General features: G+C 35.7%; 1 protein-coding gene across 3 annotated transcripts in view; it reads right to left on the reverse strand.

Moving 5' to 3' along the window:
• The window catches only part of VWA8 (von Willebrand factor A domain containing 8), a 442,846-nt gene that overhangs the window by 250,673 nt on the left and 164,414 nt on the right, over positions 1 to 27,759 (reverse strand). For all 3 annotated transcript variants that reach the window (XM_069068654.1, XM_069068653.1, XM_069068655.1), the window contains exons 17-19: positions 19,021 to 19,136; positions 8,947 to 9,053; positions 1,083 to 1,189 (exon numbers count right to left, since the gene is read on the reverse strand). In XM_069068654.1, the coding sequence (XP_068924755.1) occupies positions 1,083 to 1,189; positions 8,947 to 9,053; positions 19,021 to 19,136 (330 nt within the window). The remainder of the gene's footprint in view (positions 1 to 1,082; positions 1,190 to 8,946; positions 9,054 to 19,020; positions 19,137 to 27,759) is intronic.

The following is a 27,759-nucleotide window of genomic DNA, read 5'->3' on the forward strand; positions in this document are numbered from 1 at the left end:
TGAGACTGTCCTGCAGACAGAGAGTGAATACTGTCCACTGGTGAAGGACAGTGCTGTTGTTGCAGGGGTCTGGGGAGCTGACACAACTAGTCAGAATCTGAGGAAAATTTAAACTCAGGCCTTCCTGTTATGATATGTTCTCTATTTATGTCTTGACATCCAAGGCAACTTCCTAATTATACTTAATCACAAACTCTTGAAATACCAATTCTTTACTTTCTGGCAGAGATAATACTAATTTAACATTTGAAAAAAGCAAATTTTATTTATAATCATTGTCTTTTTCTATTTGACAAGTGGGATTTTTCCTCTTTGTGTTTTAAGGATAACATGTTATTAACTTTTTGGTTCATTAGCTTTATTGCTTGCACTGTAGAAGCAATCAGATGAGGAAAAAAATTTAAAACAGTTAACTGGGTACAGGGAAGGAAAAGAAAATGGAAGTATTTTTTTAAAGCAAAAAATTGTGATTGGGATAACTTTATTTTAAACATAAAAATAGTATTTATCTATTTACAAAACATTATCTAGTTATAATCTTATAAAATAACCACCAAAAAAAGTACCAGAATGCAGCACTGTTTTCCATATATAAAAAAAGATCCCGGAGCTTGGGGGAAGAAGAGGTTACTATAGTACGTGTGTGTGAATGACACCTCTCTTTCATTCCTACTCCTTTTTACTTACCAATTCTCTAGAAAAGAGATGAGCAGTGCTATCTTTATTTCATTCACAGCTTTTACAAATGAGTAATATGATTTCTTACAATATATCTTTATAGTAAACTTTCAATTTCCTATGGATTCTGTGATAGTATGATTTCCCTTATATATAAAAATTACTATGCTAAGCAAAGTATTTATTTCTCTACATTTTAGATATGTTTTGGAAAATGTTGATAATATAATTTTAACCGGTACATTCCATGTCATATAAATGAATTTAAATTTTTCAGTAAAGTTAAAACATCACAGACAAATTTGTGTCTGCTGTAATCAAATACTCTGAGTAAAGCATCATTATATTTAAAGAGATATAATTTAAATTAAATTTAAAGTAATATTCAAGACCAATGATCTTACTTGGAAATTTTCATAAAATAAAACATCAGGCACTTTCATTTTCTCATTGGTATTATGAACCGGTGTGCTAATATTCCCAATCTTCAGAGATCCAGATTTTATTTCACCTAAAAATGATATACAAAGCCAAGAATGAATCATAGTAGTACTGATAAAGACATCAGATTAGTCAAATATAGTTTCTGGTCCAGACCTGTGACAAGATTAAGCATTTGAGACAGTGGATGGAATTTTGAACTTAGAATAAGGAAGACCTGAGTTTGAATCCTGATTCATATATTTACTACTTAAGTGACTATAGGCAACTTAAACTCTTTCAATCTTACCTTTCTCCTCCCTAAAATGGGGTCAATAATAACATCTACTCCTCAGGGTTGTCAGAACCAAATGAAACCACATATGCAAAGTACTCTGCAAACCTTAAAATGCCACATAAATGTTGGCTATTATTATTATTATTATTGTGGGTTTTGGAGGATTAAATAATGTTCACGAAGAGGAAAACACAAAAAAGGTAATAAACCACTAGAACATTATATGCCACATAAAAATGGTCAAAGAGAGAGTAACACTACATACCATGAAGACCTTTCAGCTCTTTTGCTCTAGTGACTTAACTCTGTGCCACAGAGGCCAAGCCAACATGGGTTCAAAGGATGTGAGGGCCTTTGAATACAGATACAGAGGATAATATGCATTATGAGGACTTTCTCTCTAGGGATTTGTGAGACTACTTAGTAGGTCTTTTAAGTACACAGCAACTGTTCTTGGATAAGTCAGAAGAAGGGAAAAGGATCACCAGAAAGGAAGGCAGCAGGGAAGGTACACTCTGTGTTGCCTTCCAGTCAGCCCTCTCTTCAACATGATGAAGTAAGAAAAGACAATTTTGTTAGCGCCATAGCTAGGACGAGAGAAGAAACTTCATCTACCAGAGGATTCTGTATCAAGCCCTTTACTTCTCTTCCTGTCGTTCAGGAAGCCTTCCCCACTTACTCTGATCATGACTGATCCCGAAACTGTCAGATCTCCTCCTGTTTACTTACAGAGTGAACCCTTCCACTTAGCACTTAATTAGAGGTTCTCTTGAATTGTTCTCCCATGTTAGTTTTACCTCTCCAATGTGAAACAGAGCACTTCTTTTCTTTCTTCCATTTCTTATTCATTCTTTGTAATACCTAGGCCCATAACGAGTTGGTTTTAATAATTACTTACAGTGCTAGGAGCTATACTAGGGACTGTTGAGAGCCATAACCAATAACTTCCCTTTAAAGGACGTTTTATCCTTTATGCATGCTCCTTCAGAGCTAACTAAATTACTTAATTTTTATTAAATGCCTATCAATAAATTTTTCTTCTAAAGAAGAATCACAGAAAAATCAGTTCTCTTCTAGGAATTTTTTACAGTATATTGCCAACAAATTTACAAACATTAAAGAGGAAAGGGAACATTAAATTTCATAAATTAACTAGTCACAATTAAAATGATGCACAGTCTAGTTAAGCACTACAGTGATACAAGAGGTTAAACAAAGTACAGCAGATCTCAGTGGGCATCTCCCTCTCTAATAGATCTCTTCTCTCTGCCTTCTTTCTTTACTCCTGAATTCTGCAGGAAAAATTTTTTTAAGCTGAGAAATTTCTTGTTTCTTTACTGCCAAGAGATCTTTAAAATGGGTCCACTATAAAAGTATAACTAGAAAGAACAATAATGTAGAAGAATAAACTTGCCACATGCTTGCAATGGTGACATAGGTTTAGCTGAACAGAAACTGATGTGAAATGGATTTAATATTCACTGAATAGATTTAGAGGCAATCATTCAACTATAAATATATATTTATCTATGTAAATATATGTGCAGATATATGTGTATGCACATAAATATCCACACACATATATACACCAGGAAGAAATCTTAATCCGTTATCATCCCTGGATATTTTCACAAAAGAAGCTCATGAAAGTATTTGTTTTCTTAAAAATAACAGTAACAACAACAACTAGTATTTATTTAGAACTTTAAGGTTTATAAAGCCCTTCACATATGTTAATTCATTTGCTTCTCACAACAACCTTTTTCATTAGGTGCTATTATCCTCATTTTACAGATGAGGAAACTGAGGCTGAAAGGGGTTAAGTAACTTATCCAAGGTCACACACCTAGTAAGAGTCTCAGGCAGCATTTTTTTGCTCTCAGATCTTCCTGACCCCAAGTCCAAAATTCTGTCACTGTGCTTCTTTCTTCCAAGGAAATAATCAAAGCTATTTAATTCTTTTAAAATTAAGGTTTTTTTTACTCCGAACTTAAACACTCAAATGGACATTTCCATTTACACAGTAAAGCATAAAAAGAGAATTTTACATTTAATTGAAGATGGTTATTAGGTATAGACTGCTAATCTTTAAAGATATATAATAAATTCAACATGTAACTTTCAAAGCTCTTGCTTCTCTATGATTTTTTTCTGGCTTTCTGTTCTCTTCTGTAAAATAAAAAAAAAACCATTTCAATAACCCTTTTTTTTTCTTTTCCCTTCTTTTCATTTTTCTTTTGTTATCCTATCCACTTTCCCCTCACAACTTCTCCTCTATTGGAAAAAAAAATAAAGCCCTTGTTCCTAACCCAATACAAAACTCTATTTATAACTCTAGTCATCTGTGGTAGGGAGAGAATGAATCATTAAAAAAAATCTAAGGCAGCAGAGGGAGAAGGAGAACAAATAAAGTTGCAATCTACTAGCTGATCTTCTCTGTCACTAAAGGAACACAAGGGAAAAGGAGTATCAGTGTGGGTTCCACATTTATCAGCTTTTCATCCTATTCCTCAAAGAGAATTCTTAATTGTAAGGCCTTTTATACCCACACATATATACACAGCAATAGTAGATGGAGTTTTTAACCCTAGCAACTGACTATGGATACAATCTATGACATATATTATTTCATTGAGCCACATGATGAGAGGTAATATGGGCATAGTGGAAATAATCCAGCCTTGGGAGTTGAGAGAGTGGAGCTTGAACGTCATCCAACACTCACCAGGTGGGGTGATCCTGGCAAAGTTACTTAAACTTTTTCAGCCTCAGTTTTATCACCTGTAAAATGGGAATAAAAACTTTTAGGCCCTCCCCCCCCGAAATGGGGCTAAACAAAGGATAGTACTTACTCGACAAAGTTTTAACAAGAATAAAATAGCACAATGAGCGCACAGTGCTCTAAAAATATTTAGGGGCTACACAAACGCATTATTATCATGTTCATCATGTGCCTCAGAGGATACTGAACTATCTGTATCATTAATTTATTAGCTTCTTTTCAAATTCATTTGAACAATGGGATACTTCCATTCATTCAATCACTCATTCATTCATTTATTCATTCAGCAAGCATTTGCTATTCATTTACAGAAAATGTGTAAAAATCAAGGTGCCAACCTTGGAAGACCTTAAAAGTTTTACCATATATAAAATATGTAAAGTTTTTGTGAGGAAAAGCAGTTTCTTTGAAGGATAAGTATGAAAGAATTTTGTTTTTCAAAGTAAAGATGCTATGTAATAAACTCTGACTTTCCAGTCTCCACAAAGGGTCCATATGCTGTAGGCCAATATACTTCCCATAGCAAAGTCATAAGAAAAATCTCTTATGGATAAAGCAGACAATGTAACGTTGCACTAGTAGAAATACACTTAATTTTTAAATTTGATTCATGTTCTATGATCATAAAACAAAATGGACTTCATCAGAAGAGAAAAATAGTAATACAAACCAGGCCATTGGATAAGCATGGGCGGGAAAATATTCCAGCATAAAGGGGAAAAGTGAATGAAATAAGAGCAAGAATTCTTAAAAATTCCTATCCATGAGCTAAAACTATAAAAGGAAAAACATCTCAAAAGGAATAAGAAACTTTCAAAACCAAAATTCTGGTAACATAATTCTAATTACCCCAAAGAGGGGAAAAAACAGGGGATGAAGCAATGTGACATATGTCTACACAAGAAGCTCTTTGATGAGCTCAGATTTTAAGAGGTTTGAAGAAGGGAAAAAGAATAACAGAAAAAATATTAGGAGATGGGGCAGGGGGTATACAATGTTTTGGGGTGGTGGGTAGGGGAAAGACAGGGAGAAAATTTGTAACTTAAAATCTTGTGGAAATGAATTATGTAAACTAAAAATAAACATAAAATTTAATTTAAAAAAAGAATAACAGAAAAATACAAAAGAAAAGCATATTGCTTTCTGAGGAAAGCTGAAGCCAAGAATGAGCTACGCCTTGTGAAAAATCTGAAGACCAAATTATCAACAGTTTTTCAAAGTTCTGTCCAAGGTAAGAAGGACAAGGAAACTACAGAGATGCTGCTTGAGACACATCAGAAAACACTAATGAACAACAGAGAAGGTTGAACTATTCAATACCTATTTTGTTTCTATTTTCTCTAACAGGGAAACATCACTGGACTGAAAAGGGTGGACCAAAAATGGCTGAGTGGGAATTGAGACCCAAGCTACTGGAGGAAACAGTAAGAGAACATCTAAGAATTCTAAATGGGTTCAAATGTGCACTCCTGGATCAAGTCCTGAAAGAACTTGCAGAGCTGACTGTTAGTAGACAGCTGCCTTTTACAACACTTTAAGGTTTACAATGAGCTTTCCGTACATTAGATCATTTGATTGTCATAATAAACCTGAAACAGGAATTACACGTTTTATGATCTCCTTTTTATAGATGAGGAAATTGGGGTGCAGAAAGGTTAGGTGACTTATCTATGGTTATACAGCTAATAAATGAAAATAGTGGGAATTGAACACAGGGCTCTCCTGATGCCAAGCCCAGTGGCCCCTACACACCACCAGTGTCTTAACACTCTAATCCTTAACTGGAGACAGTATAAAAAAGATGTCAAGAAGCTAGAATGAGGGTCAAACCTAATCGAATGAAATTTAATCATGTTAATAACAACAGCTCTCAATTATACAGCACTAAAAGGTTTACAGAGCAATACTCTGTGAAGTACACAATGCAAGCACTGTTGCAATTTTACAGAGAACAAATGGAACCTTGGAGAGGATTAAGTGACTTGCCAATGATCACACAACTTTCTTCTGATTTCCAATCAAAGTATTCCTTCCACAACAGCATGTTATGTACTAAGTCCTATACTCAGGCTAAAAAAAAAAATTTGCACAAGCACAACTTTGGTAGATCTAACTGAAGAAGTCATCTGTATAAAAATGATACAGGGTTTTTAGTCGACTAGAGGTTCAGTATTAGCCAACAGAGTAACAAGGCTGCCAAAAAAGAGCTGATATGCTTATAGGCTCTATTAATAGAATGCAGTCTGGTCCAGCTACATCTGGAGGGCTGTGCTCATTCTCTGAACACATTTAGCAGGGAGACTGATAAACTGAATCAAATTCAAAGGAGAATAACAAACATGATGAGAGAATTCAAAACCATATCATGTGAGAAATTGTCTAAAGAATTGGTGATACTAAACCTAGAGAAGTGTTTTGGGTTTGTTTTGTTCTTGGACTGGACCTGTGTCTTTATCAAGGCAGGGAGTTCTGGGGGAAACACTTCTTCTCCCAATGAAGATCAGCGACTACTCTAAAATTTATGGTCGAGAGACTGGTACACTGAGAGGTTCGAAGAGTTGCCTAGGGGTATTTGCTAGTATATGTCTGATGCTGAACTTGATTCATGGTCTTCTTGACTCTGAGCCCAGCTCTCTATTTACTGAGGATGCTGAGAAATTTTGCAGAGCCAACTACTTAAATAGCTGTCCTGAAGATGGAGTATTAGATTTAGAGAAAGCATTGTGGCTTAGTGGAAAGAATGCTGGATCAGGAGTCAGGAGACTGCAGTTCCAAGACACAGTCCTACTAACTAGCTGCTTAATCTGTAAAATGAGTAGATTGTACTAGATCAGTCAAAAATAACTATTTCCCTAAGATGGCATATTTACTTAGAAAACTACAAATTAACATTATCTAATTTGTTATAATTTCTATTTATTTTGTTATTTATTTATTTTCTCTCTCTTTTTTCCTGTCTGCCCTGAGGAGAAATAACCATTGGGTAGACATTAGATAGAGTCAAGATTTCTAGTCATTATAAAGAACATTTAAATAATTAAAGCTCTAACCAAATGGAAAGGACGGCCTTATGAGGTGGTTAGTTCATCATCGCTACAAACAGACCAACAAGAGTTCCATAATTGCCCACTAGGTAAACTGAAGAGAAGCCTCATATGGCAGGCAAGTGGTTGGGCTACATGACTGTCACATTCCGTGTGTAGGAATATACATATTAGAAACAACTTGGCTATAGCCTTTAAACTGGTTAGCATGCATTAAAGCTAGTTAAAATAAAATACAAAGGCAGCCCTCAAATTATTAATAGACTATTTCAAAAGTTCATTGTTAAGTCAGTTTTTTGGAACCTAGGAAATATTATGGTATAGAAACAATGCTATAAATGAAAAGGTACAGTATTACTATGGGTTTCACCCCAAATTCCTCTGGGCTTCAAGGCATTAAGAGAGTATGCTGGATGAAGGAACTGCCATCTGAGTTGCTTCAAGTGTCCCAACAGAAATGTGATGGCAAAGAGTAAGGGAAGGCCACAAATATTCATATGTACAGATTGTTATAAGTGAAGTATTGTTAAGGAAGGGATTAGCTGAACTGGTATGGACATGGATATACTTTCAGCTGTAATCAAAGAAAAAGCTCATATTTAAATTCTAAAGGTATGCTGTAGCACAGGAATGTGTACTTTTACAAGTATATAAAATGTAAAGTACTGATTAAAAACTCTACAGACTTAGAAATGTGGCAAAAGGATGTGAAGCAGTTTATCAAAAAAGTTTAATATAAGGAGAAAAGACTAACACATAAAAATCTATAGGTGGATATTATGTAAAATAATATAATATATATGTTATAATATCTTACTGTGAATTGCTAAAAGTCATAATGAAGTTTACAAAGTATACAGAGAATCCAATGACAGGAAAGATCCATGGGGATCTCTAGAGTTTGGGAGAACTTTCTGGACAAAGTGGAATCCATAAATATGGCAAGTATATGGAAAGTAGAAATCACAAGTTAAGGGGGTCACTAAGAAATTGGCTCAACTATAGCAGAGAGTTTTGCTGGAGACCAAAGATTTCCCTAAGTTTGGGTAGGCTGAGTGGCAGCTAGGTTACAGAAAGCCTTGAAAACTGGATGCATTTAGACTTGAAATTGAGAGGAATAAGGAACAAACATATTATGTATAACTGACACATGGAAAGCAGTAAACCAGGGAAATTGTCCCCTAGTCTCTTCCTCTGATGGTTGGTCTGCCCAGAATCCATGTGGGAATGGCCTAGCAGCAGGGAGAGTTTCTTCCTATGTCTTTTCTCTTTTGTTCTCTGCCCTGGCTCACCTAGAATTCACCTGATTGATAACAGAGGAGTCACCGACTTTATTCCTTCCTTTTAAATGGAAGACAATCAAGTCTTACCATTTGTACTGCGTTTATGACTGGCAGACTCCTGCCACTGTCATCTGTCTTGATGTAATTTAAGAAGTTCTGGGTCTTGCCAGCCGCCCTCAACGATGCATTCTGGAACTTTTTAATAATTCCTTTTTATGTATTGTGTCCCCCAACTTGAGAGTGAGAGCCTTGAGAACAAGAACTCTCATGCTTATTCTATTTGCATCCCTAGTACCTAACACAGTGCTTGAAACATATTAATTGTTAAATAAATGCTTTTGCATTTAATACGACTGAGAGAGGAGAGAAACTGATGGAAGATTAATAGTATCCCATATATAACAAAATCAGTACTCTGAAGATAAGGTGTAAGCAACTTACATCTATAATCTTTTGCTTCTGATTGTAGGTGGTTATCAGTGGTTGTTTCAATTCCAGCATCCAGTAGATTTTTCTCTAAGGCTGATCTTGCAAGACTTGGTAAAAACCTAGGGAAAAAAAAAACAAAAATAAATTTAAACAGAACATTCTTTAAAATTCAGTAATCTCTAACACTTACTTACATGAACTTATGCAAAGTGAAGTGAGCAGAACCAAGAGAACATTTTAACAACAATATTGTACAACGATCAAGTGTGAATGACTTAGCTATTCTCAGCAATACGATGTTCCAAGACAATTCCAAAAGACTCATGATGAAAAATGCTGTCCACATCCAGAGGAAAAACTGATAGAGTCTGAATGCAGATAGAAGCATACTATTTTTTACTTTCTTTTTTTGTGGGTTTTTTTTGGTCTGTTTCTTTTTTTACCACATGACTAATATGGAAATATGTTTTTACATGACTGCACATACATAATCTATGTCAAATTGATTACTGTCTTAGAAAGGAAGGAGAGAGAAAATTTGGAACTCAAAGTTTTAAAAAAATAAATGTTAACAACTGTCTTCATGTAATTAGGAAAAATAACTTTTTTAAAAGGTCATTAGATTTTGCATTTAAGAAATTTTTAGTTAACACTAGAGAGAACAGTTTTGTCTGAATGATGTTTGAATGAATGAGACTGTAGACTCAAGAATAGAGTAAGGAGGAAGTATGATTGTGTGTGTGTGTGTGTCGTTGTGTGTCTGTGTATCTGTATCCTGCCATATGTGCAAGCACTGTTTGATTTTGCTCTCATCTCCAATTTCTAACACAGAATGCCTGAAACAGAACAAACATTAAATTAATGTTTGATATCATTATTGTTGAATTACCAAGGATATTAACTTCAAAAAATTTGTTGTAGGTATCTTTTAAATAAGTCCATCCTTTCATAAACATCATAGACCACTCTATGAAAATATTTATAGCACCTCTTTTTGTGATGACAAGAACTAGAAATTGAGGGGATGCCCATCAAATGGGAAATGGTTAAATAAGTTGTGGTATATGAATGTAATGTAATAGTATGGTGCTATAAATATGATGAAGAGGCAGACTTCAGAGAAACCTAGAAAGACTTAGATGGACTGATGCATAGTGAGGGGAGCAGAACCAGGAAAATACTGTACATAGTAACAGCCACAGTTTGCAAGGACTGATTTTGACAGACTTAGCCCTTCTCAGGAAGGCAAGGATCTAAAATAATTCCAAAGGAAACATGATGGAAAATGTCAGCCACATCCAGAGAAAGAACTATAGAGTCTGAATGCAGAGCAAAGCAGACTATATTTTTTTGTTTTGTATTTTTTTCTTTCTTATTCGTTATAATTCTTCTATGCAACATGACTAATGTGAAAATGTGTTTAATAGGAATGTATGTGTAGAGCCCATACCACAGTGCAAGCTGTCTTGGAGAGGGAGGGGGGAAGGAGTGGGAGAAAATTTAAAACTTAGGGAAGTGAATGTTGAAAATAAAATTAAATAATTTAATTTTTAAAAACCAAGAAATAATTTAGTGCATCCTTGATATATATATTTTATATACAATTAAGCTATGGAAGTTGGAAAGGCTTGTACTAAGAAATCTTAGGGATATAAAACAGGCTTTCTCTACCAATTAAAAATCATTCAATATCTTGCATATAGTGGGTGTTTCATAAACATTTGCTAAATTAAAAGAGAAAGCACATCTGAAAATGCATATAGTGGGAAATATACTTCATTTTTAATAGACATATGTATTTTGATCTACTTTGAAAGTGGTAAGTTTTGGGGGTGGCTAGGTGGCTCAGTGAATAGAGCACCGGCCCTGGAGTCAGGAGGACCTGAGTTCAAATCCGACCTCAGACACTTAACACAAAAACTAGCCATGTGACCTCGGGCAAGTCACTTAACCCCAATTGCCCTACCTTCCCCCCTCCAAAAAAAAAAAGGTGAAAGTGGTAAGTTTTGTTAGCTCTACTAAGTTCCTAATCTTGTCCATTACTCAACAACACTAAGCTGTTATAAACTGACAGCTATGGAAATATATACAGTGCCATGAGACTGGGACAGAAAGAATTTCAGCTCAAGTTTGAAGTGAAATCAGACTGGATTTTATAAAGACTGATTATATGGAAAGCATTTAAAAGTGAGGTTGATAAATGTACAATAATTTTTAATATTTTCCACAGAATCAAATTCTGTGGAGGTTTTTGTTGGCTAAAAGTAGAAAGCATTTTTCTTTAATTGTCATGTGCACTCCTTCCAGTTTTCCTTGCTGCTTCCAATCACAGTGCTTTCTGCAGTGAAGGTGAAGAGCAGAAATTGAGATATAGTAATGATGAAGCTTAGCTAAATTCAACAGATGGTGCATAAACAAAGGTAGCTGTTTTATTATTTGTTTCTGTTTGCAAAGGGATATGAGGTGATCACAATTCAAATTTTACTGTGATCACCAGAGAATGAATAAAACAAATTATCTTATTTTGGAGTCTGTGAATATGTGTAAGTGTAAAATAAAAGTGCTAAACATTAATTATTCTCATTTTCTTATACATTCATTTCAAGGGATGCCCAACAAGTTTCCTACTCCCAATCCACTGAACTGGAAAATAATGAATCCAGTTAATTTTCATCAATGCAGCTCTGAATCTCTATCACCAGTAGAGTTTATCATGGTTAAATATCCCAGGGCAATTTACTCCATTCACCATTCCCAGACATTGCTAAATATTTCTAATGTCTACTACATAAACATTAAATACCTTATTATTTGTTATTAATTAAATCAGTTAAATTACTATTTTTCCCCTTTTCCCCAGTAAGTAAGCAGTGGTCTTCAGTGGTGGTTGTTTTTCTCTCAAGTATGAACATAAGATATATTAGTTTTTTCTTGAACTTCTTAATTCTTCAAAACATTCCTAACAGGATCACAGATTTAAAGCGGGAAGAGACTTTGGAGATCCCTGCACCCAATCCCTTCACTTGAAAGATGATGAAACTGGAGTTAGGAAGGGTTATATGACTTGCCCTGGGTCACATGATACTAAAGACATGAAGCGAGATTTGATGACAAAGCTTCCTAATTCCAGGTCCAGTGTTGTATTTATTACATTATGTTGAAAGTGCACTGGCTCTGGAATCAGAGAGCATCAGTTCAAACTCTACCTCTGATGCTTACTATCTATGTGACGCTAGTGCAAGTCTAAACTGGCTGGGCCTCAGTTTCTTCAGCTTACACAATAAAGGAGTTGAATTAGATGGCCTCTGAGGTTCGTTCCAGTTCTACCTCTATGATCTTATGATTTATGTAATTTATTTATTTATTTGCTTTTTGGAGGGGGGAGAAGGTAGGGCAATTGGGGTTAAGTGACTTGCCCAAAGTCACATGGCTAGTTTATTTGTTAAGTGTCTGAGGCCATATTTGAACTCAGGTCCTCCTGACTCCAGGGCTGGTGCTCTATTCACTGCGCCACCTAGCCACCCCCATGTAAGTAATTTAAAGAAGTGTTCATAAGGTCACAGATTTAGAGCAGAAAGGTATCTCTGAGGCCACCTCATCTAACTCCATCCTATATGTGAAGAAACTGAGTCCCAAAGAGGTTAAATGAGTTGCCAGGATGACCCAGCTAACACTGGCAGAGATGAGATTTTAACTTAGGTCTCCTTGACTTAGGTCTCCTTGACCCAGCATTCTATCTAGTACACCAGATATAAACAAAATGAATACAATTTGAAAATTGAGACGTAAACAGAACTCAAAGGGAACTGCTTTCAGGGCTCTGTTTTCATTTCAATTGATACCAAATTAACATTTTCTTTTGGATGCCACAAAATGTATGTAAGACTCATAGGTGAATAACAGCTATGTGAAATGAAGTACACAATAATGAGTAAATATGGGGTTTGTGGTTGAATCAACTCTTTCTCTATTTTTTTTCATGTTTGTTTTAAGGAACGCTATCTGATTTATCTAAAATTATGCTTAATGAATGAGAATACTGTAATACTAAAAGAACATTTATAAATTTAAAAATTAAATGTCATGGCCCTTACTCATATGAAAAGTCATGAAATAAATAAAGAACCTTAGAATCAAGGCACAAAGGCATAATATATAGTAGGGAGAATGGACTTCAATTACCTAGTCTTAGGTCAGAGATTTAGAGTTAGAAGGGATCTCAAGAAACTATCTGGTCACCACTGGAAATCTGACTGTCAAAAAAAGTGCAGTTAAGTTCTTGGTTCATATTAATGATTATTTTAGCCTTCAACAGGTAGAGCAATCACTTAAGGGGAACCGCTATTCTGAGCCACATTCTCATAAACAAAGAACGAGCTGTATAAGTAGCAATAGTGGTCATCTTGTGAGAAATTTGTCTGATATGAACTCTAGAGCTTAGAAAATACATTTCAAAGGGTTCAGAGCTGACAGGGAGAATCGCATGGGTTAAAATTTTCAACACAGGAAAGATGGGAACCACTTAAAAATAAAATTCTGATGATACAAAAAGAACAATTATACAATTACATAGAAGGAAAAGAATGTTTAAAGAGACCAACATCTCTCATCAAATCAACTTTTATTTAGAAAAGACACATGGAGAAAATGGAGTCGATAGGTCATGGAGGATTAATATGTCGGAATAAGATGACACTAGTAAGGAATGCTAAGGACAAAAAGTGATGTTTGGTCATACTGGGGGAAAGAATGGGATAAATAAGGGATAGAACTAATAACATAGGATAATATGGGACTATGATCATTTCTACTAGAGAAGAAAAAAATCTTTGTTTTGCTTTAATCCAGGCCAATTAGGACAACCTTTGGCTTGAAAAGGATAAAACAAAAATTGCTAGCAGAGAGTCAAAGTTGAATAAGATGATGATAGTCACCACCATCATCATCGCTAACACTAATTCATGGCAACTAAGCACTTTATATACATTGTGTCATTTGATCTTCACAGCAGCTGTGAGGTCAGGACCACATGTGTTATTATTCCTCTCTGACAGATGAGTAAAATGAAGCTCAGAGAGGGTAGGTAAGTGACTTGTTTTTGTTCACATGGTTACTAAGTATCAGAGGCAGGATTCAAGATCAAGTCTTAATGAGTTCAAATATGGATAGCAAAAAAATAGAAAGAGAACATATATAAAGTGCCATTTATAAGTGTAAGTTGCCGAGCCTAGACCAATTAGGTTCCAAGATACTGAAGAAAAAACCCCAACAACTGGCAGTTGAGCATGCTATGTCACTAGTGACTGATCCCTGAAAGTCTGTGAAAAACAGGAGAGGTGACACAGGAATAGAGCAGAGTCTGCAAACTCTAGGCTAGTAAGCGCGACTTCAATTTCTGTCAAAATTCTAAATTATGTCATTAAAGCATTAGTGAATGAACAAACAGAAAAGGAAGTGGTGATCACAAAGAGCCAGTCTATTTTTCACTAAGAACAATTCATTCCAGAATAAACATATTTCCTTTATCAATAGAGTTGCTAGATTGGTAGACTAAGAGAATTTCATGTAGTTTATCTAGATTCTATCAAAGTATCTAACAAAGTTTTTCCTGCTACTATTGCAGAAAACAAGGTAAGATGTAATCTAGACAATGGAAAAGTTTGGTGGATTCAGCTCTGGTTGAATGGTAAACACAAAGAATGGTCCAACTTGGAAGGAAGACTCCAGTATCCTATCCCAGAGATTTTTTTGTCTGGCTTTGTGTTTAGTATTTTTATCATAAATGGAATAAGTTATAGTTAGCATGCTTATGAAATCTGAATAAGGCACAAAGCTGGCAGGGACAGGTAACATAATGGAGGAGAGAATCAGGATCCTCTCCCCATCCCAAATTGTGACTGGCAAGAACAGTGGCTTGAATCAAAGAAGATTAATTTTAATAAGGATAAATATAAAATTTTGTACTTGAGTTCAAACAAGTCAATTCCACAAGTGGGATTCCCTGACAATGGGGAAGCTTGGCTAGATATATCCTATGAAATAAAGTTCTTTAAGGCTTTAGCATACGCTGGAGTTGATATTAATCATAGCCTGACATGGCAGTCAGAAAAGCTTTTATGATCTGAGGCTACATTGAAAGAAGCAAAAGATCTGGGACAAAGGAGTGATACTCTGTCCAGACCCCATAAAGAGTATTGTGCTATATTTTTGGTGATATATTTGAAAGGCATTAATAAACTGGAAAATATATAGAGGAGGGCAAATAAAATGGTGAAGAATGTCAAAATCATGCCATATGAAGGATCTATAAGATCAGGTGAAAAAAATGATGATGTTTAATTTAGAAAAGAAAAAGCGTATAGGGTCATGATAGCTATCTTGAAGCATAAGAAGATGGAAAGGTACTCATTAGAGAATATGGAGAAGAGATTATTAGCCTTATTTTTGCTTGGGTCAGGAAGAAATAACTAGCAGCAATGAGTGGAACTGGTGGAGACTGAGATTTAGAGTGGTTATAAGCAAAAATTCTTAACAATGAGAGTTAGCCCAAAGGAGAACACTTAGCAGAAACTTTCAATCAAAATCAGGATTACTATTAACTAGGCATGTTAATACAGGTACGATTTGGACTAGAAAGTTTTGATATTCAACTCTAAGATTCTTAGAGAGAATGAAGTCCAGCTGCTCTTCAGATATATTGGGTGACACAACAAAGCTTAAGCTACAAGATGAAAAAGCTAACTTCAATATGAAGAATTCCCCAAACTAAAAAGAGCTGGTTACTAAAAAGGCCGGTTTTTGCAGGCATTAAACAAAATTTAATTCTCTGATGTTACCTATAATCATAGTGGCATAGGAGGATTATAATCTACCCATGCTTTTCAAGTTAACGGCCCAGAGTTAATTCTACTGTCGCATGCTAACTTTTTTTTGTTTTATCATAATTTATCATTTCATCTTTCCCTATGCCTTATGATCTCTAACCCTGTTCTTTATCATTGTGATCTCTATTCCTCCACCTGTTTTTCTCTCAAGCTATCAGTCCTTCACTGATGACAAACTCTTCCTTTCCTCACCTCTCTCCACCTCAACGAACCAATTGAACTCTATACTATGCACTCTCAAATCCCTTGCTCCTATTAATGGTCACAGCTTGCCAAGCCCCAACCCTGTTACTCCCATCATCTGCCTCCTTCACTCCAACTCATGCGCTGCTGAAATGAAAATTTATGTTCTTAACTGTGCCCTCTCTTCAGCAAAAGAGATATTTCTATTCTATCTAATTGATTTGCCACTCCACTCTACTCAGAGGCTGTTCCAAACTTTTTCTTCAAGACTGCTATGTTACCTAACCTCCACTCTTTTAGCCAAGGGCCTTGCCTCAATCTTCACCGCAGAAAAATGGTTATTTACCAGGAGTGTCCCTTTCTCCACTCTTCATTTCACGTCTCTCAGACATTTCCTTTTACTATCTCTACTTTCATTCAAGTATCAAATGAAAAAATGGCTCATCTCTTTGCCAAGGTCAACTACTCTACATGTGTACTTAATCTTGCCCCCTGCTGACTTCTTTACTTCTCAAACTGACCCAACTACCATTTCAACTTCCTCACTTATCTTTAATAACTCCATGTTTATTGGTTCATTCCTTAACAAGTAGAAACATGCCCATGTCTTCATCCTTATAAAAAAAAATCGTATTGGATAAGACTGTCTTTGATAGTTCCCACTCCTCTCTTTTGTGGCTAAATTCCTTGAGAAAGCAGTCTGCAATTGGTATGTGTTCTTCTTCTCCTCCCATTCAATTCTAAAACACTGTAATCTTCCTTCCAACTTCATCATTTAAATAAAAATGCCCTTCACCTCTTTTCAACCATTTACATTATCAATGGCCCTTTCCTATTGTATACTTTCTCCTTTCTAAGCTTATATGACATTGCTCTCTTCTGTCATTCCTTCCTCATTCCTATTTCAAGTTCTTCATCCATGTCACTAAGAGTATCTCTCCTAGGTTCTCTTCTTTTTGTCATTTTCAATTTCATTTGATCTCATTAGCTCTCATCTGTTCAGTAATTATCTCTATGCAGATGAATCTAATACATATACATATATGTGTGTATATAAATGTATCTCTCTCTTTCCCCCAACATATTCTCTACTGAGCTACCATTGAGCATCTCTAAACTATGCTTACACATCTCAAAGTGATATCCCAGAGACGTCTCAAACTCAACATGGAAGACACAACTCATTACTATCTTTTTCTCCCAAACCCATGGTACTGTCTAGGGTACAGCTTTAGAATATAAGCTCCTAGAGATAAGAATTGATTCATTCATTGTGTTTGTGCCTGGCACAAATCAGATGTAGTTGTCTTCACAGTTACCTAGATTCATAATCTTGGCATTATCCACAACTCCTCACTCTCCCTTAGTCCACATCAATCTTGCTGCTCCTACATCCATAACATCCCTCAAATCAGACCTCTTCTCTACTCACACAATTACACCATCTTAGTTTAGGCTCTCATCACAACTTGTCTAGATATCAACAGTCTCCTAATTGGTTTCTCTCTCCAATTTAATCCATCCTTCATATTACTGCTAAAATGACTTTCCTTAAGCATAGATGTGATCTTATTACTCCCTTACTCAATTAAATCCAGTAGATTCCTTCTGCCCCTAGAATGACACATAAACCATTCTGTTTAGTTTTTGAAGTCTTTCACAACCTGGTTACAACTTATGTTTCATAACTGGCCCAGGCTCATTGTTTATCATTTTTCCTCCTGCAGTCTGTAAGGCATGCCAAGTAGGCTTCACTCTGTTTTTCATTTCAGTCACTCCATCTCTTATCTTCATACTTTTGCACTGATTGTCCTCCCTTCTGACAGTATACTCCCTTTTCACCTCTGCCTCATGGATTCTCCCTCTCTTTGTTCAAAATCAGCACAGACACCACCTTCTCCACGAAGCCTTTCCTGATCCCTGAAACTGCTAGCACCCTTCCTCTCAAGGCAAATACTTCATATTTAATTCCACCTTGTATTTAAATATGCCTTAAATAATTTGTATTTAACTATTTTGTATTTATTTTTCTTTTTTACATATATGTTTATATTGTATATACTTCTATATGTACCTTTAGAATATAAGCTCCTAGAGAGAATAATTGATTCATTCATTGTGTTTGTGCCTAGCACAAATCAGATGCTTAACAAATGTTTGTTAGGCTGACTGATTTAACTGTGTAACGGACTTTGTAAGCAAATGACTGTTTCTTTTTTTTTAGCCTGTAAATATGGGAAATAGCAGCAACAAATAGTAAGACAGAGGTTTGGCTAAAAATATACACCCAGGGTAGCACTGTTTCATGTGTTAAAGCCCATAAAAATTTAGCAAACACGCTGGAAATTCTGAAGGTTAATCTCTGCAAGCCTGGAAAAGCAGCAACACAACAGTGGAAAGAACATTGATTTTGGAGGGAGTTGTCAGAAGGCTTTGACGTACGACAATTCCAAAAGACCCATGATGAAAAATGGTATCCCCCTCAAGACAAAGAATTGATGAACTATGAATGCAGATTGAAGCATACATTCAAAAAAACTTTCTTAATTTTTATTGCTTTGTCTGTTTTCTTTTGCAACATGGCTAATATGGAAATGTGTTCTGCAATACCCCATATATATAATCAAAATCAAACTGCTTGCATTTTCAAGGAGGGGGGATAGACAGGAGGGAGAGACAGAATCTGGAATTCAAAATTTTAAAAAATTACTGTTAATTTTTTTTACACATAATAGGGAAATATTTAATGACATAAATGGAAGTTTGTTTTTTTTTAAAGAAGACCTTGGTGTGAATCTTAGGCTTCATACTTAGCACTTGAATTCTTTGAACCTCACTGGACCTCATTTCTCCAACTAGGAGGTTAGACAAAGCAATATCTCTTGGATGCTTTCTGGCTCTGAACCCTGTAATCCTATAACTTTTTTCCAGCATTCTGACACTCACTCCAACTTACACCAGTATGTCAGCATCAAATCACAGATGATTTCCTTTTGACAAGAATATAAAATATGGATACCTGGACAGGCAGGCTTTATTTACAGCCCTGTGAAGACTTTCATCAGGATACTTTGATAATCGGTGAGTAATCCGTAACAGTTGCCGGGTAGAGAGAGATGCTGCAAGTGACTGTGCCTATTAAAAAGCAAGGGGAATTTGTTAGTGTTTTCTTTCAATATGCTACAGATTCCTCCACAATTTATGGCAGAATATTTCACAACTTTTGAAAGGAAAGGCAAAAACTAATGATAAAAATTTTAAACAAACTGGAAATTTAAAACTCCCCCAAATTTCTAACATACAAACATATTTATCAATTTAATTAAAGTATTCAATGTGATCCTATGGAGTCCTAAGTCTTATTTCCACACTGCTATTTTTGTTAGGCCAGAAGAGAATATTACAAAATAATATGGAACTTGATGCTAGTTTCATAAGAAAGTCTGTTAATTATTAATACAAGTCTGATAAATGACCCAAATATGAAAATGGTCACTCCATCCCATTATGAACCAGTCCCAAAGAGGTTTATCTACCAAGGGAACAATTATCTAAAACATATAGCTTTCAGAAATTCTAAGTTCAGAAACAGCAGAAAGGAAGAAGATTCAAATGGTTTCAAATAGCTGGAATATGATGGTTCCTTTCTAGCAAAATGAAATTGCTTCCTACATAGTCTAAAATTTTACATGGCACTTGATTAGCCTGACTGAAATGCCTCTGATGGGGATTAATTTGAGGTAACAAGTATGGTCCAGTAAAAACATAAATAATGCCAAGAAGGTCAATTGGATATCATATATTGGTATATAAATTCAATCAAACTTGTCTTCAACCTAGTAACTAGTTAAGTTCAAATACACTGAAAGTTATTTCCACATAATTTTCATTTCCCCCTTCCTTTCCACTCCCAGAACCCTGAATGAGGCCCTCAATACCTTTCACCTGTAACTACTGACATATAAGAGGAACTATAGCTCCCATTTATCTTCTTGCCTCTAGCCTTTCTCTTCTTTAATCCATCCTTCCCACCACTGCTTATATAATAGTCTTTCTAATGCACAACTCAGTTCATCACTCCTCTGCAAAAACTGCAGGACTCCTCATTGCCTACAAAATAAATTATAGTTATTGCAATCATTGCATAAGCCACCCACTAATGCATTTAATATTTGTGCCAGAGAATGGGCACACACTTACAGAAACCTAGCAGGAAGCTTATGAGAAAAGAAAACCCATTTGCTTTGGATAACTCACAACAATGAACTATAAAATTTGATTTCAGTGGCCCATTCTGAATTATCCATACCCCATGAAAATATTTTCTCCTAATGTTCTTATGTTCCTCACCACTTTACAGGCAGGCAAATCCTATTCTCTCCTACTCTCAAACAGATGAAAAATTACAAGCTCTTTAAACTCTCAGCTGCCAAATGAAGTTCAGTACCTTTTCTTTTATTTCATAAAAATGTAAAACTCCTTAGGCTGGCTTTCACTGGGCTATATATTCAAGCCAAGGCAGCTAATTTCTCATTAGGGTACTATATTGACCTATCAGGTTATAGCAAACAAAGCATAGAAAAATAGCTCTGGTTGACCTCTCCGGGCAAGGCAGAGAAACCCAGTCAGCTCTTCACTTCCGGAGCTTACAGACAACAGAATTCATAGCCAAAGGGATGCAAAACCTATTTCCCCTCTACTTTTCCATTTTAAACCACTGGTGTAAGCAGAGGGCTACAAGCAACTTCTGAAAGGCTTCACCTCTCTGAAACAAAACTCTAGGTGACACTCAAGGGCATGAGCTAACACTGAAGCTCTTAGTCAATGATACTGAACTTCTCTCCAAGCAAAGAGGAATTCAGCCAGCTGACTACTTCAGCTACTAGTTCTTCAGCTCCAACAAAGGTGGCCATTTTATTACTTATTGCCATTTCTTCTTTGTCCTTGCTAGCTCTTCACTCTCCAGCACTCCTCATTCTTACTACTTTCAGTGGTCTGAATCACACCATTCACTTATGAGGCAAAAATTCACTAAATTTCACCTATGAAATAAACAATTCTTATTTAATCACCTCGTGTTCTCCCGAGTTATTTTATATTTTGAGTGCTTTACCATCTTAAACCTTGAAGCAGTTAAATGCAAATAACTTGAGAGACCACAATATCCTACTGCTCCAGTCATTTGGTAGTCTTCATTGCTCATAGTCTACCTTTGAAAACTTGATTTCTTTATACTTGAATTTTATCAGTTTTTAATTTTTTTTTTTGCTTTTTGGAGTGGGGAGGGCAGGGAAATTGGGGGTAAGTGACTTGCCCAAGGTCACACAGCTAGTTTTTGTGTTGTGTCTGAGGCCAGATTTGAACTCAGGTCCTCCTGACTCCAGGGCCAGTGTTCTATTCACTGAGCCACCTAGGCACCCCAATTTTATCACTTTTTAATAAATATAACATTACTTGACCCATTAAACCAAACTTATCTGAAAATTCTGTTATTTTAAACAGATTCTAGCAGTTTTCATTAGTTTTTTTTTACCCCCTGCACCTTCCAGAAATCAAAATGTTTACCCATGAAAAAAACACCTTATGTCTGTCTCGTTGAGCCCATGACATAGAAGTGATCAGGTATTTTTAAAATTAAAAACACAAAGCCAGACCACCAGAGTTTGTGTTTTTTTGTTTCTTCAATGTCTTTGGGTTGCTAACTGGTCCTTCTGAGGTTTTCAAATTTGATTATTTTCTGAAGTTTTTTTTTGCTGTTGCTCACTAGCTTTACAACAGTGGTTTTCTCAAAAGGAACCTGGAATACATAAATTCTTTTAAAGGTTCATTTCTTCCTTCAAAGGATTATGCCCAATTTGAAAGATAAAGTTTTTCTTCAGAGCAAGCAAGATTCAATGCTTTCAGTATCTCATTTTCCACTTTCCTATTTTATTTTCACTGATGATGAGTAATGATACTACATGACTATGAATAGAGTTCCCTGGTATCTGTTGCCAGCTACTAGCAATATTTTCTCTTTGACTTGTAAATTCCAAAGCTGAAAAATTATACTTCTGGATAAGTTAAATCTAGGGTTTCCATAAACTGAAATCTCATAGATTCTATCAGTCTATACGATGCCCTCCTTTTCTTTTTTTAATTAATAAATTAATTCATTTTTATACACTTCCTTAAGATCTTGAGTTCTAAATTTTTTCCTGTGACCCCTTCTCAAGATGGCATGCAATCCGATATAAGCTCTACATATACGTTCATATTAAACATATTTTATCATTAGTTGTTTTGTGAAGAAGAATTAGAATCAATGGGAGGAACCACAAAAAAGAAGAAACAAACAAAAAGAAAGCAAACAGTTTGCTTCAATCTGCTTTCAGACTTCATAGTTCTTATTCTAGTTGTGGATAGCATTTTCCATCAGAAGTCTTTTGGGGTCATTTTAGATCCTTGAACTGCTGAGAAGAGCTAATTCTGTAAAAGTTAGTCATCACACAATGTTGCTATTACTGTGTACAATGTTCTCCTGATTCTGCTCACTTCCCTCACCATCAGTTCATAGAAGTCTTTCCAGGTTTTCCTAAAGGCTACCTGTTCATCATTTCTTATGTAACAATAGTATTCCATTACATTCATATACCACAACTTGTTGAGCCATACCCCAACTGATGGACAACCCCATAGCGAACTTTCAGAAGTTTCTCAGCTTCGCTAATGAAATGTCCCCCTTCCCTATATTATCATCTGAAAGGCTACAGGGCAGACAAGCAAGAGGATGCATTATGAAGGTAACGTTTTGGGGTTCCTTGACCTCGCTAGGTATATTCCCCTGTCCTATACAGTTATCTGCAAAGGTTACAGGGAAGATAGCAAGAGGGCGTGTAATCTTTTTTGATTATGCCACCAGATATGGTCCTAGAATAATACCCTAATAAGTAACTAACCTTAAGCAAGGGTAAATAGTAAACAGGATTAACGGAGGCTCCTCTACATTATTTGCATTCCTTTGATGTAGGATTTTTCTACATTGTCTGCATTCTTTTGGGGTGTCTACATTCTCCTGGGGGGGGCATAAAAACTCTGTGAGCTCCTTGCATCTTTGGCTCTACATGAAATGGTCCTGTAATAAACAGACTATTGATTACACCCCCATCTCTTTATTCTCACTGCTTGCTAGCCCACCAACTGTGCTGGCCGCAGTACAACCCCTCAATTTGCAATTCCTGGTCTTCACAAAAAGAGCTGCTATAAACATTTTTGTACATGTGAGTTCTCTTCCTATTTGTATGATCTCTTTGGGACACAGAACTAGAAGTGGTATTGCTAGGTCAAAGGATACGCACAGTTTTATAGCCCTTTGCGCATAGTTCCAAATTGCTCTCCAAAATGGTTGGATCAATTCACAACTCCACCAACAATGCATTAGTGTTCCAATTTTCCCATATCTTCTCCAACATTAATCATTTTCTTGTTTTATTATGTTAGCCAATCTGATAGGTGTGATGTGGTACCTCAGAGCTGTTTTGATTTGCATTTCTCTAATCAATGGTGATTTAGAGTATTTTTCATATGACTATAGATAGCTTTAATTTCTTCATCTGAAAACTGCCTATTCATATCCTTTTATTTGGTTCAGTTCTTTATATAATTTAGAAATGAGGCCTTTATCAGAAACATTGGTTGTAAAAATTGTTTTGTAGCTTTGTGCTTCCCTTCTAATCTTGGTTTCATTGGCTTTATCCTTGTAAAAGCTTTTCAACTTGATGAAATAAAAACTATCCATTTTGCATTTCATGTTCTCTATCTTGTTTGGTCATAAATTATTCCATTCTCCATTTTGATATATTGGTATATATATTTGATATATTCTTTATCTTGGTATATGGGCAAAATATTGGTGTATGCCTAGTTTCTGCCATACTGTTTTCCAGTATTCCCAGCAGTTTTTGTTAAATGGTGAGTTCTTATGCCAGAAATTGGAGTCTTTGGATTTATCAAACAGTAGATTGCTTTAGTCATTGACTACTTTGTTGTTGTATATCTAACCTATTTACCAGATCTTAAATGATATTATTTAGCAGCAATCATCAAAACTACTTGGCACTGGTTAAGAAATAGAGTGGTGGATTAGTGGATAGAGCAGAAGAACCCAGAAAACGACAGAATGAAACAAATTTCTAGCCCGAGACAACCTGGATGGTCAATGGGAAAGGTCTGTTGCACTGGGCTCAGAGAGAAGCAAAGTCTAGCATGGGCCATGATGGTACAGACCAGGGCCCCAGCAAACTTGGACCAGAAGTCAGGGCACTGAATCATTGTCAGCTGAGGTGATTTCCAGACTTCTCAACCCACAAATGCCAAACACAACTTAGAAGGTCAGTAGGAAAGGTCTGTCAGACCTGGCTGAGAGAGCACAGACCAGCCCTGGCCCCAGTGTAGCTCCAGGGTGGTAGTGATGGCAGCCCATAGACAGCAAGAGGATCAAACAACTGAATAAAAGGAAATTACAGGGATTTCTTTGCTGGTACCTTGGTAGAATTCTGTTTGTTGGCCCATACTTGGATCTGAGTCACAGTCCTGGGGCAAGGAAGCACTAGCATAGCAGAGCTTGTGGCAGTAGTGGAGAGGGAACCATCCTCATGGTTCCACGGCAGAAAATAGTGCCTGTGGTCACTCACTGATCAGAGCACAGGTCAGGAAAGGAGTAAACACCTCTCATTAGATCATACCACAATGGAAGTAGTAAAAACTTACAGGTCCCCAGAAGTATCTCTGAAAATAGCTATACAAAACCCCTGAAGTTTGGGACAGAATACCCTCCACACTGGAAGCAGAGTCCTACCTTAACAAAGAATTAAAAAGTCAAGTAATTGACTAGAAAAATGAGCAAACAGCAGAAAAAAGTTAAACTACAGAATCTTACTTTGGTGACAAGGAAAATCAGAACAATCAGAAGAAGACAACAAAGTCAAAGCTCCTACATCCCAAGCCTCCAATAAAAATATGAATTGGTGGCAGGCTATGGAAGAGCTAAAAAAAAAAAAAAAGGATTTTGAAAATCAAGTAAGAGAAGTTAAGGAAAATTTTGGAAGAGAAATAAGAGTGATATTAGGAAATCATGAAAAGAAAGTCAACAGCTTACTAAAGGAGACCCCCCAAAATGCCAAAGAATATAACACCTAAAAAAATTGACTGACCCAAATGGAAAAAGAAGTCCAAAAAGCCAATGAGGAGAAGAATGCCTTAAAAAGCACCATGGGCCAAATGGAAAAGGAAGTCCAAAAGCTCACTGAAGGAAATGATTCCTTAAAAATCAGAAATGGAACAAATGGAATTTAATGACTCTATGAGAAATCAAGAAATTAAAAAACAAAATCAAAAGAATGAAAAATAGAAAACAATGTGAAATATCTCATTGGAAAAACAACGATCTAGAAAACAGATCCAGGAGAGATAATATAAAAATTATTGAACTACCTGAAATCCATGATCAAAAACAGAACCAAGACATCATCTTTCAAGAAATTATTAAGGAAAACTGCCCTGATATTCTAGAACCAGATGGTAAGACAGAAATTGAAAAAACCTACGATCACCTCCTGAGATTCCAAAAGGAAAACTTCTAGGAATATTGTGGTCAAATTCCAGAGTTCCCAGGTATAAGTAATTAATGGGATTTAAGATCTTCCCTGCCCATTAATAGGCCTCATATGGAGCCCATTAAGGGAATCTTGCTTAGGGGAGGCTTGCTTGCAGGAAGGCTTGCTTGCTTGCAGGAAGGCTTGCTTGCTTGCAGGAAGGCTTTCAGAGCTTTTGTTAATTTCTAATTAGGAACCAAGTCATAAGGGTCATAAGATGCTTTCTGGCTCTGAGAAGTATATATATATACTATGAACTGGTATTTTGCTTTGGGGGATTGCTTATGAGAAGGATCTTGTGATTCCTTGGTCAAGATTCTGAGTGACTGCATCTTCAGAGCTCCCTGACTGTTTATATGTAAAGGCTCTCTCAATCCAGGGATGTATGTAAAGTGTATTAATTTCTCAGTTAGAAGCTTTGTCTGTTGGTCTTTATTTCCTTTTTTCTTCTTCCAAAATTTTATTTTATACTCAAACACCAGAACACAAATAGAGAATAGAAAGAGAAAAAAAAATATTGTAAACTTAAATATTGGAACTTAAATACAAAATTAGAAAGAAATAAAAGCATGCCATGTCCATAGCAGAAAATGAGAGGATTCAAAATATGTAACAAGTTTTCACTTCAAGAAAGTCTATATCATAAATAAAACTCATTGTGTTGGGAATTGTCCATCTTTTCTTTGCTTCCTTCTGAGTTTTCTTTTGTTCTCTGCTGTGCACTTTTTTACTTTGTTTTTTTTTCTCCCTTCCTGAAACCCTTCCCAAGAAGACCAGTATAAAGTTTAGATAAATCTCTCTATAGTTATTACTATATACATAGCCTTCCCCAGTCCCCAAAAAGCTACAATAAAGTTTAGATATTTCTCCATACCTGTAGATATATATATATGTATATATATACATATACATTCCCAAATCTATTCTACTCCTGATCTGTTTTTATGTATATGCATATCTCATTTCCTGTCTCTCCGGCCTCTACTTTATTTTTACCCACTACCTTGCTCCCTCCCCCCCCGTGACTCACCTATCCCCCTCCAAGAATCCCTCTCCATCCTCTCATTCCCATAAATCTAAACATCCTTCTATACTCCTATTTATCAATTCTCTCACCCTCCCCTCTAAAGATCCTCCCTTGTCCTCTATGCCCCTACCATTTTATTTCTTCTGAATTTAGAAGACTTCTATACTCTTTTAAATATATATGTATTGTTCCCTTATATTTATATTGGCTCTTATATGTCTAATGGTCTATTAAGTTCAGAATTTTTTTTAACAAAGTGTTGAAAATCGTAGAGTTTACCAAATGTGCTTTTTTTTCTTTTTAAGATAATAGTTAACTTTGCAAGGTATGATATTTTTGGCCAGAGTCCCAGTTCTTTTGCTCTTCAATATATTGTGTTTCAAGACCTGCAGTCTTTTAATGTTTCTGCAGCTAGGTCTTGTGTAATTCTAATTGTGGCACCATCGTATTTAAATTGTTTTACTCTTTTTTTTTTTTGCCTTTTTTTTGGAGGGCAATTGGGGTTAAATGACTTGCCAAAAATCACACGGTAGTAAGTGTATCAAGTGTCTGAGGCCAGATTTGACCTCAGGTCCTCCTGACTCCAGTGCCGGTGCTATTCACTGCGCCACCTAGACGCCCCTAAATTGTTTTATTCTTGATGCTTTTAATAGCTTTTCCATGAGCTGGGGATTTCCAAATTTGACTATGATATTCCTATGAGTTTTCGGTGGTGATGGATGGATTTTTTCTATTTCTACCTTCTTTCCTTGTTCTAATGCTTCAGGACAATCCTTTGATTATTTCCTGTATTATTGTATCAAGATTCTTTTTTTGATCATAACTTTCAGTTAGTCCAATTATTTTTATATTTTCTCTTTTGATCTATTGTCCAAATCTGCTGTTTTTCTTATAAGATGTTTCACCTTCTCTTCTACTTTTTCATTACTCATATTTTGTTTAATCATTTCTTGATCTCTTATAATTTCACTAGTTTCACTTTGCCCAATTCTAATTTTCAAGGTGTCATTTTCTTCCTTAAGATTCTGGATCTTCTTTTCTAGTTGGATGACTTTCCTTTCATACTGTTCTTGTTTTTCTTGGATTATTCTTATCTTCC

This window comes from Petaurus breviceps, unplaced genomic scaffold (assembly GCF_028583685.1).
Source record: "Petaurus breviceps papuanus isolate PSGF00001 unplaced genomic scaffold, PetGlider_PUasm1.0 90769, whole genome shotgun sequence".
In the NCBI taxonomy this organism is placed as follows: Eukaryota; Metazoa; Chordata; class Mammalia; order Diprotodontia; family Petauridae; genus Petaurus; species Petaurus breviceps.